Genomic DNA, 16070 nt, shown 5'->3' on the forward strand with positions numbered 1-16070 from the left:
TTTTTTGAATTCAGTGAATAGTTCATTTAAATTACACAATATTAAGCTTTTGTTTCTCTAAACCTAGTACCATTTTCTTTCACACAAATACTAATCTTTTTCGCCAGGCATCAAACAATTGTTATTGTCATCTTCATAAAACCTAATAATCTTTTCAATCCTCATATACATTCTCTGTCTATTCCATTTTCTGCTTGTGACATAAGCATATGTACCTCAGCTATTGTCATCAGTTTTGCTTTCCTGTCAGTTCTGACAAGAACAACTCTGTCACTGAACTGTTCACAGTAGCTCACTCTCTGAACCATCTTCTTATTTGTAACTAATACCACTATTGTTATACCATTTTGTGCTACTGTTGATATTACCCTATATTCAACTGACCAGAAAATACTTATCTTCTTTCAATTTCACCTCAATGACTCCCCATTATATCTAAAACCAGCCTTTGAATTTCCTTTTCAGATTTTCTAGTTTTCCTACAACATTCAAATTTATGATATTCCACACTCTTATTCATATAATGTTATTCTTTTATTTGTTAATCAGTCTTTTTCTCATGGTTACCTCCTCCTTCGCAGTACCCTCCTGGAGGTCCGAATGCGGGAGAAATCCAGCATATTTTTCCCAATGGAGAAATCATTATGACACTTTTTCAATTACAGGCCACATGTCCTGTGTATACACCTTTTGTTCTTTAATGCAGTTGTTTCCATTACCTACTGCAACCTCAAGCCATTGAACATTATTGATTTTTGTGCCTTTCAGAACAGTTTCCCACCCAAGGGCAAAAAAGTGACTCAAATTTGTGTCTTCTCCTTCACCCTCTTTGAAAAAGTTGTTGGCAGAATGAAGGTGACTCCTTGTATCAAAAGTCTCCAGCTGCCATCGCTTATACAAACATAAGAAAGTTTGCACTGGAGGGACCCATTCTGGTCTCTTGCATTACATTCCTGACATATTTGTATCATATCTTCAAATGAGAAATAACATAAGCAAAATTAAGTTAATCTGAGAGTCTGGTCAGGTCAAAAATATTTATAAATTCTGGCCCAATATACTTAGAAAGCCATATTTGTCCAAACTGAACAAGTACATGATTTCAGGTGTGAATCTTAAATAAGGTATGTCAAGAAAAATGTGGAGGGCCTTCACTATCTCTTCCATACCTGCTGGGACACTAATAACAGAAACAACATTTTTAAAAGAATGATTTTATATATTTCATCACATTTCAGTCTACCCTTTCCACAAGTAAAGATATTAGAAAGGACTAGACTACAACGAAGACTGCATGAACTGTATGTTAGGGAGGAAGGAAAATGCTTTGGTAGGAAAGCAATCAGTCTTTTTTACATGATGTGTTAACTGTAATCATTGCTTATGTAGCAAATGTTAAAATGTACCTGGGAAAATCAAACTTTTTATATAAATTATGGCTCACAAAAAAGGTATTTTAGGAATGTTTTCATTGTAACATATAACTATGACAATATGTAAATTTAACAGCTTTAACCTTACTTTGAAAGTGACTTTTGGCTTCCAACCAAATTTCTCTCGAGCTTTACTAGGGTCACCAAGGAGTAAATCCTGTAAGGAAGAACACAAAACACATCTAAAAGTGTTTAGTTTCAAAGTTTTAATGCACTTCTAAATTAGGACAATATCAGGTATATTTAATAAAATGACAAAACAAAACAATATGTCATAAAGATGATATACTACTTCTCGAAGTAACTTAATCTGTGAAAGGAAACTGATCATCACTTGCCAAGCAAAACAATTCACCATTAACATACAGGAAATAAAGCTGTCATCAAATGGGAGTTTGGCTTAAAGATCATAGCTCTTCAAATATAATAAAAGAAATAATTTGTTATGCATCCAGATTTAGATTAATTTGTAAGTGTTTCAATTATTACACTAAAATTTCAACAAATTTATTTCCACAAAATATTTCATGGTGCCACAGAAAAGTTATTCTTAACCAAAATGTGTGTAAAAGTTTTGATGCTCATATATCTGACAAACTGGAGCTTGGTCTGACAAAGATGCCATTCCCATAATGGCAAATAACATATAGTAATCTGGCTAATTACTGATAATATAAATGGTAATGTGAAATCTCTACATTTCAGTTACTTTCATCTTGATGGAGAGTAAATAGTAAATATCCATATTTATAGGAAACTATTCCACACTGAAACAAATTGCAAAGGTAGAGCAGACAGAAAAATAGTTAACAAAATTCTGCTTCTAAGACAAAATTTTTATTTTCAGGATACAAAAATGAAAAGAAAAAGTTGTTTGAAAAATATGAATGGTGGTGCAGCTAAGATCAAAGCCTGTTTGGGTCATACAGTCTGGAAGGTGAAATCAAGCCTCATCACTCATAAAAATACACTGTATAATAAAGTTCACCAGCCACAATATTTTTAAAGCTTCTCACAATACTTAACTCTCATTTCTTTATCAAATGGAAGTAATGTCTTTCAGATGAAAGAACTGAAGTACAGAAGGATAAGATGTATGTTTAACACCTGACAGTAGTGAAATCTGCCTGATAAGACATTTCTGCAGTAGCAGTAATTTTCTGCAAAATGTTTGCAACCATTTCTAGAGTTTGAAATGAAGATTTACAGTGACACTTAGAATTAGACACATTGCCTCTGGACCACCATTTTGTTATCACTTTCATGCAACAACTAAGGCTCTGATAATTAACCACACCTCCCCCATTATAAGCAGGAAATAGTAAATACACAGCATGATGCTTACAGAGTGGGGCCACTTAGTCTTACAATAAGGAACAGAGCACGTAGCCCAGGGCATCTTGAGTGACATGCAAGGGAACAAAATCAAAAATCTGTTTTATCCTCTTATTTGTATATATATTTGCAACTCATCAACACTAGAGCTTGTACACCACATATAAAAAAATTATACCAAATGACAAAATTTTGTGCTTCTGTGGCCAAAACCAGTTCAAACTATCACAGAGTTCTTCCATTTTGAATTAATTTAAAGTGGGATTCTTTGTTCTGTTGCTGCTGCTGCTGCTGTTGTTGTTGTCTTCAGTACAAACGGTTTGATGCAGCTCACCTGAATCAGTACAGCCTCATCAGTTATTAGATCTACCCATCTAGTCTCATCCTGCCTTAGCACCACATTTCAAAAGCTTCTATTGTCTTCTATAAGGCAGGGGGAGCTCTGGAAGTGTAGAGAAATCCATCCTCCTAGGGGAAAAATCCTGAGAGCAAATCCTGCTAGCCCAGGAGCAGAAACCTGCGCAGTGCCAGTAATGTCACCAGGGGGCATTTATAAATACCAAAAATCTTACAACCATGCCCCAGAAAAGGATGGAAGCTAGACAGGTTAGTTAAGACATCAGCACATAGAATGTTAGAGGTCTGTCAAAATTGCAGTGTCAGAGTTTGAGGAATATCAAGTTGTTGTCTCGGCATTACAAGAAGCTACATGGTGTCGAGAAGGAATATTACAAGAGAATAAAGCAGTAATTTTTTATGGAGGCTGCAGAGAGAATGGAAGGCATGAACATGGAACAGCATTTGTAGTGAGTGACTGTTTGTTAATCCAAGTGAAGAGTTTCAGTGCAAACAGCAAGACTATGTCATGTCTCACTATAGTAGTAGAAATCAGTATAAAGGCATGGTACCACAAAGGTAATAGTACAAAAGCTGAACCACACATGTATCGGATTTGCTATGAAAGTAGTAGATACATATAAGACAAACAATCAAGACAGAATAACATAGTTTCTTTCATAACATGAGTAACTGCATAAGGCATCTGCATTTCCTGGTTGGAAATTGGTATAAAGGCACCCACTGTCCTGTTGTGTTACTGCACTGTTAGCACTTTGTCCAATCTTTCTTCTTGCTAATTATCTCAGCAATTCTCTTTGGCATTGATTTTGTTAGAGTCGGTGATGCTTGCAGCAAAATTGTCAGCCTCTCTTCTTGTGTTGTTCTTTTCAGCTCATATACGAACTCAAATTGACTTCCATTGCGATAACACACCTTACTGGTATTCCACAAAGGTTTTGCATGTGGTTCAAATCCAGGCTACGTGCAGGACAGGCCAAGACATCGATATCTTTATCTTCAAACCAGAAACATACACAGATGCCTTATCTTGATAAAACATTAGACTTTCGTCCCCTAAGTCCTCATACATTCTAATCAACTCTGTCTATAGCATCTTATCGTATGTGTCAGAGATGATTCTAGTGTTCAGCCACGGAACTTGTGAATTACTCTATCATAGGAGGCTGCCCAAATCATAACATTTCCACCATCAAAATTTCTTTGACTTCTTACCTGCTGCTCTGTTCTCAGATCATGCCAATAATATTGAAATCCATTCTGACCACCTAAATTAAACTACTTCTCATCACTAAAGATCACTTTATCTCAATGTGAAGTTCATGATGCATGTTTTTCAATACACTCTATTCCAGCCTATTTACGTTTGGGTGTTAGAGTGGGTTTCCGCAGTCATTTCTTGAATGCAAGATGTTTGTCATGAGACAAAATTAGTCATACACATTTGGCAGTTAGTGGCAACATTAAGTCAGTAATAAGTTGAGAAGAATATCAGTTTGTGGCCCTTGCTTTATGCAAAAGTAACCCTTTCTATGCTTCAGATAATTTTCTACTCTGCCCATATTTTCTGTTCTGTCCATATAATGACACCAATCTAACGAAATTATCAATCACTGTACTTGAACAGCTCAACTTCTTGGCAATTTGATGATTAGAAAGTCCTATTTCATTTTACATACCGATTTTTGCTTTTACATCACATGGTAATTGTTTTTCGAATGGCACTGTCACAATTGTGATTTACCCACACACAATATACACTGTCACTAAAGGTGTCTTTTTTTCTATCTGCAGTAAAAGATACATACACATACTAACACCACACAGTCAGAGTCAACTGCCTTCATACTCAGTTCCACCCTCTACCACATGAATCACTGATGTCTTGTTATATAATATACTACTGACATTGTAGTGCTCCGAGAATTTCTGCGTAAATTCTAGAATCACTCGGCCTTCTACCATCTCGAACACATGATACTTTAAATATAAGTGTGAGAGAGCCTATCTACTGTGAGTCGACTGTCTGTCTGCGCAGGTCCAAAGTGTGTAATAAGAAGACCATAGATATGGCGGTCAAACGGCACCAACAAGTGTTTACTGGTTGCGCCATGGAAGCCTTAGTGAAAGAACAAGGAGTGTTTGTGTATTCTGTGCTGTTTTATAACTTTGACTGTTGTACTGGAAAAAAAAAAGAACAGTTCAAATATTGTTGATTATTGTTCATTTTGGACATGGAGAGAATAAGATGTGTGTTCAGATTCAGAATGAGAATGGACTTGGGTTTTAAGCCAACCTTTTCTTATGTGTAAATGAACTCTGTTTTTTAACCTTTGGACATGCGAAGAGACTTACTTGATAGTGTTTGTTGATGTGGTGAATGAGTTTTGTAAAAGTTTGATGTTCAAATATATGTCATGAAATGAAGCAAAAGAAACTGCGTACATCTGCTTATTTTTGTAAGTAGAAAGAGTCTTCAGAAATTCCTGTTCCTAGCAGATATACTTCAGAGAAGAAGAGAAAAGGGAGTTGCAGCAGCAAGCTAACCAGCAAGGAACATTGGCTTACCATCTCAAGTAGGTCGTGTCATTAAAGAAGTGGGAGTTTACACACATACTTCACCACTTTAAGTCATCCAATGTGTTAGAACGTGGTGACCTGTGTGAAAGGACAGAAGAAAACAGGAATTCTGAACTGAAAACAAGATAAGAAGATATTAGGTGTTGTCACAGCAACTGAGCATAACAAGACAAAAGAACAAATTCACAGAATTGGATTCAGTCTGAAGCAGATAATGTTGACAAAAAATCTGCCAGTTAAGACCAAACTTAAAAGTCTGAAAGGGTAGTATTGGTGGTGTTATATGGGACAAAAAAGAGAAGAAAATTAAGGGAACCTGCTGATCTTTGAATGGAAAACCATGAGAAAGATCTATGGACCTATCTGCAAAGAGAACACCTGAAGATGAGGAAAGAACCAGAAACTGTATGACAGCAGAAGGGCCTTCAGCAGATGGGTGTGCATTAGCACTGGATCCAAAGTGCATTAGATCATCTATGGATGAACCTAAAATTTCAAAGAGTGTAACCTAGTCAATATTGTCAAAGTTTTCTCCAGATTTACAAATGCTATAAACATAGGTTTGCCATTCTTTTCATTGCATATACCTACATTTCCTTCCTGAGGTCAATTTCCACCAATTTTTCCATTCATCTGTAAGCAATTTATGCCAGTATATTGCATTCGTGAATTATTAAACAGCCTTCTTTGGAATTTTAATTATTCTCTTGTTCTATCACCATTTATTTTCTTGCACTTCTTTTCAGTCTTTAAATAAAATGTATGACATATTCGTGTGATTCATTTATATGCTTGAAATGAGAACAGAGTAGTACACTGGAGATGAAGAGAGATTTGTGAAAACAGTAATGATACACTTAGAATATTATATTTATTTATAACGGAAACATATTCCTTAAATGAGCATGTGATCATTATGTATTTTTGTAAGTAAAATACTATATTACAATCAGTTCATTGCTGCTGGTCTCAATTTTTCTTTCATATACTGACATCTTAGGGACACTTTCATTCATTTGTGTTTACCATGTCCTTGCTTCTTTTCACATGCAGTTATCCAATATCTGATGAAGGGACTGGGTCACATGTGAAATGCTGACACTTAACAATTCATGATGAATGAAAGCAATCATCACAGGGTCTCAGCTTGGACATTAATTATCTGTTGATATCAGATTCCTGTAATAAAATAGTTGTATCCACTCATATAATTTCCAAATCATTCTTGAATCAGAAACATCAAACGAACAAAAGATCCAGTACAAATTGAATGAATAATCAGACAGACAGAAAGAGAGAGAGAGAGAGAGAGAGAGAGAGAGAGGATGAATAGCATGAAGGAGTACGTCAAAATACACTAAATGGATAAAGGAAATATATGCGTCACACCCACAAATGATAGCCGATTTTGACAATATGCTCAAACGAGGAGAGAGTGGTGTTTGGAATCAGAAGAATTCTAAGCCCTTCAAAGAACACAATGTAGAATATATTAAAGCCATTGTATTCTGTCATACGACGTATTTTTTACAAATAAAATATTTACAACTGCACCTGAATTATCCAGCATCTGAGACTCCGGAGAAAACAGTGAAGACATGTTTTCCTTCATGAAAGATAGATGGTCTTTTTATGGGGAAATGTTATACTATTAGATAAAGCCTAAATTGTGATTATTATGCTACAAAAAAGGGAAACCACAGTACAAGCACAACCCATTACCTGCATTTTCAAAGATATGCAATTTTAATTTTACATCCAGTATTGTCACCTGTTAGTAGTATGCAGAAGCAGTAAAGCCTTAGCACATCTAAATGCGCATTTTCTCTCACCTTTGTCAAGATGCATTTTGTCAGTTCATGACAGTAAAGATGTGAAGTTGTACTGGACAGGGTCTGTATTTAAAATGTCAGGTAAAAGGAAAGATAGTATACCTGTCGAGGGAAAGGTGTGTACGAAGGTCATATTCATTAGAAACAATTTTAGAAGTTTTGGATCACTGTGACAGAAATGAGGGTATTGTTGACATCCAGAGAGCTCTGGGATGTAGTAAATCTTCTGTGCAAACTATTTGTGAGCATGCAGAATCAATTCATAAAACTTCAATTGGCTTCAGTGACAGTACAGTGATCAAATCTTGCTCAGAGGCAATGGAAAGAACGTAAAAAATCTAAACCCTTGGATTGAGCACCACAACAAACAGCACAAGCATCTCTCTAGATCTACTATTCAAATTAAAGCTTGTATGCAGATTTAATGAAAGAAGAATATGACCCAGCACCTTTCTTGGGCAGCTCAGATTGGTTTGATCACTTCAAGCATCATTTTTGATTTCACAACTTTAAAATGAGAAGAGGTGGCTGCAGCAGTTAAGGTTGGAGCTGAGGAAATTATGAAGAGGTTCAAAGAAACTAACAGAAAAAGACTATATGGCAAAGTAGGTTTTCAACCTTGGTGAAACAAACTTATTTTAGAAACAAACACCTAGCCGCACTCATTTCTATACAAGACGAAACAGGACCTGTATTTGTGGCTTCCAAGGACTGTTGCACCCTTCTTTTCACTGGAAATGCTGCATCGGATTACAAATTAAAACCCGTTACAACCTATCACTCTCAAAATCCTAGCGCACTATACTACTGTGATAAGAGCAGGCTGGGAGTTTATTGGAGATGGAATGAGAAAGGTTGGATGACATCTGTTATTTTCAGTGACTATTTGTTAATGAACAGAAAATTGAAGACCTACTGTGAGAAAGAAAAAAATCCTTTCAAAATTCTTCTCCTCCTTGATAATGTTCACAGCCACTCACTTTCCATTACTGGTTCAAATAAAAACAATGAAGTCCAGTTTCTGTCATCAAACACTACATCTGTCCTGCAATCCATGGACCTGGGAGTTACTTCTACATTCATTTCACATCACCGTTTCAACGAGAGAAATTGGAGACTTAGCACGGGCAGATTGGATTCATTAATGTTGATGAAGAGGATGTGCGTGACCGCCTCAGTTCTCTATTTGAGGATCTGAGCAAGGAAGATTTGATACATGTTTTTCTTCATGGGACATACACAACTGTTACTCATTGTCAACAATAAAATCTGCTACAGTTGTAAAAATTATTTCTTTCTAAAATGGAAAGCGCTATTAGGTTTTAGGACATATGTCCCATCGTCAGGTGCATCTGCAGAATTTTTAAAAGAACAACAATACCTGTATACATGGTTAAAATAGTAAATCTAAAGAGAACCAGCAGAAATACTTTTAAAAAACCCTATACACACATTAAAATGTAAGTCCACAAAGGCTGCCTAACTAAGGTTAAAACAGATTACAATATATAAAAATGGTGCGTCCCTGGTACATGACATGCAAGAAGAGAATATCATCTTCAATCCTAGGTCTGCCAGAAACCCTCTTACAGAGGACGACCTACATAAAAGGATAAAGGTTCCCATTGGAGGAGCAGAAGAGTGGAAACCATTGTTAAATGGAATAAAATATATAAAGAACTCAAGGTAGCTTTCAGTGAAAATTAAGAAGGAACAGAAGTCAAAGAATGTTAGCCTGTTAGAAAGCTGACAAATAACTAAGAGACTTGTGGAGGCCTTCAGAATGATCAATGCTCCAATGACAATTTTTGAAGAACATGATCCTGAAGATGTAAGGAATACAATAGTGAAGCACAAAGTTGTACATTAACTTAAATGTTATAAAGAGTTGTAACGTAAACTGGCAGTGAAGACTACAAGACTGATGAACATTTCTTTACAAAATGAATGCCAAGCACCTAGTGAGAGCACTTTACCTACAAAGGATTTGAATGTACGGAAATTTGACATGGAAACTGAACTGGCTATAGCACCCATAGACTCTTCCCATGTACATGAAAAACAGCCCATTTAGGACATAGGTGGACTTAATGGAAGTGATTGTAGTGTATTGCTGTGTGTCTGACTATTAAATATTTAAGTGTATAAATCTTGTATTAAAATGTGATTCAGAAATGTTTATTTTTGGTAAACTCTTCTATTTCAAACTTAATAAGTGGGTAGATGACAACCTAATCCCATATTTTATATACAAAATGACTCTCAATTTACATAAATTCAGTGGGCACAGCAATTCTGCGTAACGTAATTATCTTTTACAAAGAGATTTACCTGTACAAGCCTGCCATAAAAAGCCTTAATATAATACAGAAAAAGTTAGTTTACTTCATATTCCACATAAACCAACATTTAATAATTATTAAATTGTCATAATTTACTTACATACATTAACAAACAAGATTAGAGTTCTTTAATGCATGATAAACTTTCATGGACTGAATATTAATGAAGGGACAAACATGTTTACCACACTTAAGCTTGAGCTTGTAAACATTAGCAGATGGTGCAAGATTACACTGTACCATTAACAAGATGGCTGGGCAGAGCTTTCTGCAAATAAGTACAGAGTAAACAGATATGTTTTGAGACTCATGTTCTGATAAAAAGAATTCTACACAGTGAAGTTAATATTTGCCACAAGATGGCTTGTTCATGACACCTTAATAACTCTCAAATTGTTGAAAATTTTTTCTTCTCTGGCAACTGGGTTATAAGGCAAGATGGCATTGACACTTTTTAATACAAAATTCTTTGGTAATATTATTTTCCTACTACAGGTACAAAAAGTGTTAGAAAGCTACTTCCAAATGACGTCAACATGATGGTATGTTTTATTACCAATGATGACATTCTGTGTAGTTTCTAAGAAAACATGCTACAATGCTAATAGGAGCTTCATTTTATTCAGGATACAACAAAAAGTTTCTTAACCAATGAAAGACATATGACAACATAATGGCCATGTTTCACGACAACAGATTATCTAGAACAACCTAAGTTTTCAATCCGTTGCTAATATCTATACCAACATTTGAAGCTAACTTCGAAATACTTATTATACAGTAACCTTTGTCATAAACTATTATAATGCAGCAGCACAAATATTGAAAACAGTTCCTGATTTTCTCTCTTTTTAATACCTTGCTGGTTTTATGACAAAGAGGAACGTTCCTCTGTGTAAAGTGTATGATCTTTTATATTTACGGTAGGAACAATGATTTAAAGTTGTATATGTGGTGAAAATAATGACTGGAAGAACGCACCAACACACTCATTAAGAACAGAATTCAGCTAAGGTTGAGGTTCTCACAAGAACCATCCCAGCAATTAACTTCAACATTTTAGATTTTAGGAAAACTACAGAAAATCTAGATCTGGATGGCCTGATGGTTCTGCCCTTTCAAATGGAAGTACTGTGTAGATAATTCAGAGTAAAAACTGCAATCAACAGGTGAAACTTCATTATCATCAGTATTGTAAAATCCTATAGTATTTTATTTAAAAATTTGAAACATTTACTTTCCATACATGAATAAAACACCAAAAAGAAAAAAAGAGAAGAAAGGGAGGGGGGGGGGGGGGGGGAACAAAACCCATGAGGTGAATGAGAGTGAGCTTGTATACAGCAGTAACTGAGGCAGAAATGACAACAAATTGTCATCATTTGCCACTATATTCGATGATTACTTACTGACAGTTGTAACAAATATTGAACCAACTAATAAACAACAAAATGAAAGACACATTAGATTTACTTCAACAGTCACTATATACACCACTGATAGAAATTTTGTTTAAAAAGAAACACACATAAGGAGAGTAAAGAAATAATATGTTTGTTAATAACTACAAATTCTTCTGACAAAGACAATGTTTCTAGCAAAGCATTAAAATCTTATGCTGATTTGATGTGACCACCCTAAAGCAATCTTTGTTATTAGTCAATGGCAATGTTCATTTCTGACGGGCTTAACTACACCATAGTAACACGCTACTACAAAAGTGGAGGTGAGCAAGTCACCCACCAATTACACTGACATTTGAATCCATCCAGTCTTTTCCTACCAGAACGTGGCCTAAAACAGAAAACTGTTTCAATTTTCTGCATACAATTTGTAAGTTGCATCCAACTTTGGCTTGCATAACTGATTCTCAAAAGCGAAGCCATACGTGAAATCACAAACGACAGTCTGGCACAGCTAAAAAAGATGTTTATCCTCTTGGTACTTTCCGCATCTTGGCAAGGCCCTTTACTTTGAGAACAATAAAATTCTATTCAATAAACTAAAACGTTAAGGCATCATAGGTATCACTCTCCCAAAAAGTTAACTTCAAAACAAATAGCAGATGGTCATAAGAACAAAATGAACTACACAATTAAAGCCAAATTCAACAAGTGAAAAGCATAAAGTATTCAGTCCAAAATGCTTTGGTACTGAAGCTGCTACTATTCTTCACCTATGTAAATTGCCGTCCAATGACTTTAAACAACTATGCAAGATGTATAATATCTGCTGATTTCACAAGCATATTGTTGATGATCCCAAACAGAACCACCCCAGACAAAAAACTTATGGTAACTGAATAGAGCTGCAACAACAGGTTTTCATTAGAATGGTAACAGTGCAAAGTCAAAAAATAAAAATGCTAAAATACATTAATTAAAAAATATTACAATGATCATATTATCTGTATTACAGTTCCAAGCTGAACCACTTGACCTAGTCGTACAGGAGAGTGAAATGTGTCCTGGATATGACCGGCTTTGTTGTTACTTCACAACAAGATTTGATTGAAATCTAACTGGCTCTATTTATGTAGCATACATACACTCCTTCCGAGCCCAGTGCACATACTTTTAGCAGTCTCCATATTTGCCGAGAGAGACCATTGCTCTTTTGGAAGGTATGTCCAGCAGAAAAGTTTGCTTCCATAACTCCTCTCATTTGTGTTGTGAATCAAACCCACTCATACAAAGATCCACTGAGGTTCCAATACATGCTTTTCAGAACCAAAGTGTCTGAGGAGTGGCTCTATCTAGGATTTCATGTACTGGAAGTAGTTGGCCTGATATTTTCCTGAACTGTTGTACCAATTTTTTTCATCTTCTAAAGAGAGGAGGAGCAATATGCATGACTGTTGGAAGGTGGAACATACACGTGGACTGAGTACAGCTTGTGATGATTTCGACTGTTGAGTTCAGATAGGTGTCAAGTGTTTGTATACGCCTGCCGTGCAGCCACACAGGTGCTGCACACCTTGCTGTTTTGTGGACAATATCTAAAGCTGAGCAGCACAAGCTGTTTGCAATTGTTATCACAGAGTCTATAAGATGACTTTCCTTATGGATACCAACTAAAATGTTGATAAGACATTGATTGAAGATCAAAGATCTATACAGAATAACTTCCATACATTTTGTGGTAAAGTGCGTGTCATTTATGTTGGCGGCCGAGTTTAGGTTAGTTCTGCGCATCTGACGTCACAAAACACAGTCAGCCAATGAACAGAGAACGACGTTGCCAGATCTCGACTGCAGTGCAGAGCACGGACGAGTGTCTTCAGTTTTAGAAACGTTCAGTCATAAATAAAGTAATAGAACAAAAGCAACATCTTGATAGAAGGCTTTCTTTTATAGAAAGTTTGGAAAAAGCATCTTTTATACCAATTGCTTCATATTCTATTAATTAATTAAACCAAACAAGCAATAAGACTCCTAAATCAGGCGATAACAAGGAAAGGTGTTTGTATCAATCTCACGAACCGCTTTTTCGCAATAAAGAACAGCAGTAATTGTTTATTTCCTATTGTACTTCGACGAAGTGTGAGTAATTCATAGTCATACCAACAGTATTTGTCAGTATTTTGCGTGACGTGTTAAAGCACTCATGAAGTTACGTTATGAGACGAGCTATGTTAGCGTAACGGTGAAGGTGTTTGGCTACTAAGCGAAAGGCTATGAGTTCAAGCCTTGTGCAGTGCTTAATATTTTCTTTATTTAAAAACAATATCGAAGTGTCTTACTTCACGAATTTTATTCGTTTGTATGCAATTTTTTTGAAATTTCTAGTGCTTTGTCTCTCCATTTACCCTTTCACTGCTGCAGACACGTGCTCCCTGCATTCTGCGCTGTGCGCGATTTTGTCATCACTGCACTGCTCGCCTGTGCAGACACACGGTGTTCCCACTGCTTTGACACACTTATCATTCGATTTCACAAAACCTATTTGGCCCAAAAATTATATTTTTACACATCTTCTTGACTGATACCTTCCCCCCATAAATGACTTAATTTTGTTTCGATGTTCAACGCAGTTATTGTGCAGCATTAAATGTAATAAACCATTGCACGAAATTTTGAAGAGTTTGCAGAGGTAAAAGTCCATAGCGTATACTTTCCGTATAGTCGATTTTAGTTGCCACAATGTTGAGAATGAAATGTTAACAAGATACCTATATTTCATATAAAATTTACTGTATAACAATATCTCATTTAATTTAAGTACCACATAGGTGTCGTATGTAATATTGAGAAATATTCCGTCTTTCGCGACTGTAATAAGAGTTTTATTTACACCGAGCGTGTTTGGCTTTATTTTAAAGCACTTCAATCAATGAAAGGTATAGCACATACACAATGGTACTTATGTTCTCTTTCTTGTTTTTGTTCCTCAGTCGCAGTTTTACCAATGGTATTGAAATATATTCCTCTTCTACAACTGTAATAAGCGACTTATTTAGACCAGACGCGTTTCTCTCTTTTGAAGCATCTCCAGTGGACAGTATTTTGTCTCCTCCATCGCCAAGTCACCTTTCATAGTTTTGTGCTGCGGTAACAGAATATTCAACGTTTGTGTCGGCTGAACAGTGTTTTAGCAAATAAATGCTGTCTGTGTGTGCCACACACAAAAATTATATTTGACATAGCTCAGAGCACTTCACTGATAGATGGTATATTCAAGTCCTAATGTTTTTGCAAGTCCACAGTTTTGTTTAATGTATTTTGTCTACCTCCTTTTGATTGATTGAAGTGCTTTAAAATAAAGCCAAACGTGCCCAGTGTAAATAAAACTTTTGTTACAGTCGCGAAAGATGGAATATTTCTCAATATTACATACGACACCTATGTGGTACTTAAATTAAATGAGATATTGTTATACAGTAAACTTATATGAAATTTAGGTATCTTGTCCACATTTCATTCTTAACATTGTGGCAACTAAAATCGACTATACGGAAAGTATACGCTACGGACTTTTACCTCTGCAAACTCTTCAAAATTTCTTGCAATGGTTTACTATATTTAATGCTGCACAATAACTGCGTTGAACATCGAAACAAAATTAAGTCATTTATGGGTGGAAGGTATCAGTCAAGAAGATGTGTAAAAATATAATTTTTGGGCCAAATAGTTTTTGTGGAATCGAATGATATGAGTGTCCAAGCATTGGAAAACACCATGTGTCTGCACAGGCGAGCAGTGCAGTGACAAAATCACGCACAGCGCGGAATGCAGGAAGCACGTCTCCGTAGCAGCGAAAGGGTTAATGCGGCCGTGGTGGCTTTACTTCATGAACTGCTCCCCTAAACGTAAGCTAGCGAACTATGCTATACTATGACGCTGCTTCTCTTGGCGCGTGCGTCGTGTGCAACTGGCAACGCAGCAATCTCCCGCGTCTGGGCGGGCATGCGCGAGCCGCCAAGATAAAAGAATTGAACTATATGATAATGTTAAGAAAAGTATCTTAGAAATTCAGTGGTTAGTAAGTCCACTTGCTATTAAATAAAATGAAATGTTTACGTTCCCAGAGTTCAGAGATCACCACTTAATAATGTTTTCACGGGCTCTTCTATACACGTCATCTGCCTGCTATGTCCATGTTGTCAGCTTAGTCAAACTGTACTCTTGTGGTTTCTGGCCTGTCAGCAACTTACATGTACAGAATGGAGCTTAGAGGCAAGCCTTTCTTCAAATGTCTCACTTTTCCGTTATCGTTGCACACAATCTCTTGAAATAGTATGATGATCAATTTTCAAAACAGTAAAAAGCAGCAATCAGTCATCATTTCCATTCTAGATTTATTAGAGCAGATCCAGATTTAAGTAAGTAACTAGCAATTATCAAAACAGTATTTTGGATTTGTTATACATGCTATAGTACATCTACACCTGTTGTTCCAGCTCTTGCCACGGTTAATTAAAGACAAAGGAATAGGTCAGGAAGTTACTGACCAGTTCTACTCCAGAGTGAATGCTACGAATTCTTGAAAAGGGAAGCCAATTTGATGACGTATGTTGACCAGCATATGATTCAATAACTGGGCCAATACCTTATTCGATATAATGTGCAAAAATCTTTAGTCCATGGTTACACATTGCATCATATGGTGCCATTAGATCTACCATGCTGACAATGTTTCAAGGCCTGCTTAAAATTTCCCTTTCATTTAGATGGCAACACACATCTTTGGAG

The 16070-nt window shown here is 36.0% G+C and overlaps 1 protein-coding gene across 2 annotated transcripts in view; it reads right to left on the reverse strand.

The window, feature by feature from the left end:
* Positions 1-16070, reverse strand: part of LOC126470003 (GDP-mannose 4,6 dehydratase) — a 78701-nt gene that overhangs the window by 20786 nt on the left and 41845 nt on the right. For both annotated transcript variants that reach the window (XM_050097480.1, XM_050097474.1), the window contains exon 6: positions 1522-1590. In XM_050097480.1, coding sequence (XP_049953437.1) covers positions 1522-1590 — 69 coding nt within the window. The remainder of the gene's footprint in view (positions 1-1521; positions 1591-16070) is intronic.

This window comes from Schistocerca serialis, chromosome 1 (genome assembly GCF_023864345.2).
Source record: "Schistocerca serialis cubense isolate TAMUIC-IGC-003099 chromosome 1, iqSchSeri2.2, whole genome shotgun sequence".
NCBI lineage: Eukaryota > Metazoa > Arthropoda > Insecta > Orthoptera > Acrididae > Schistocerca > Schistocerca serialis.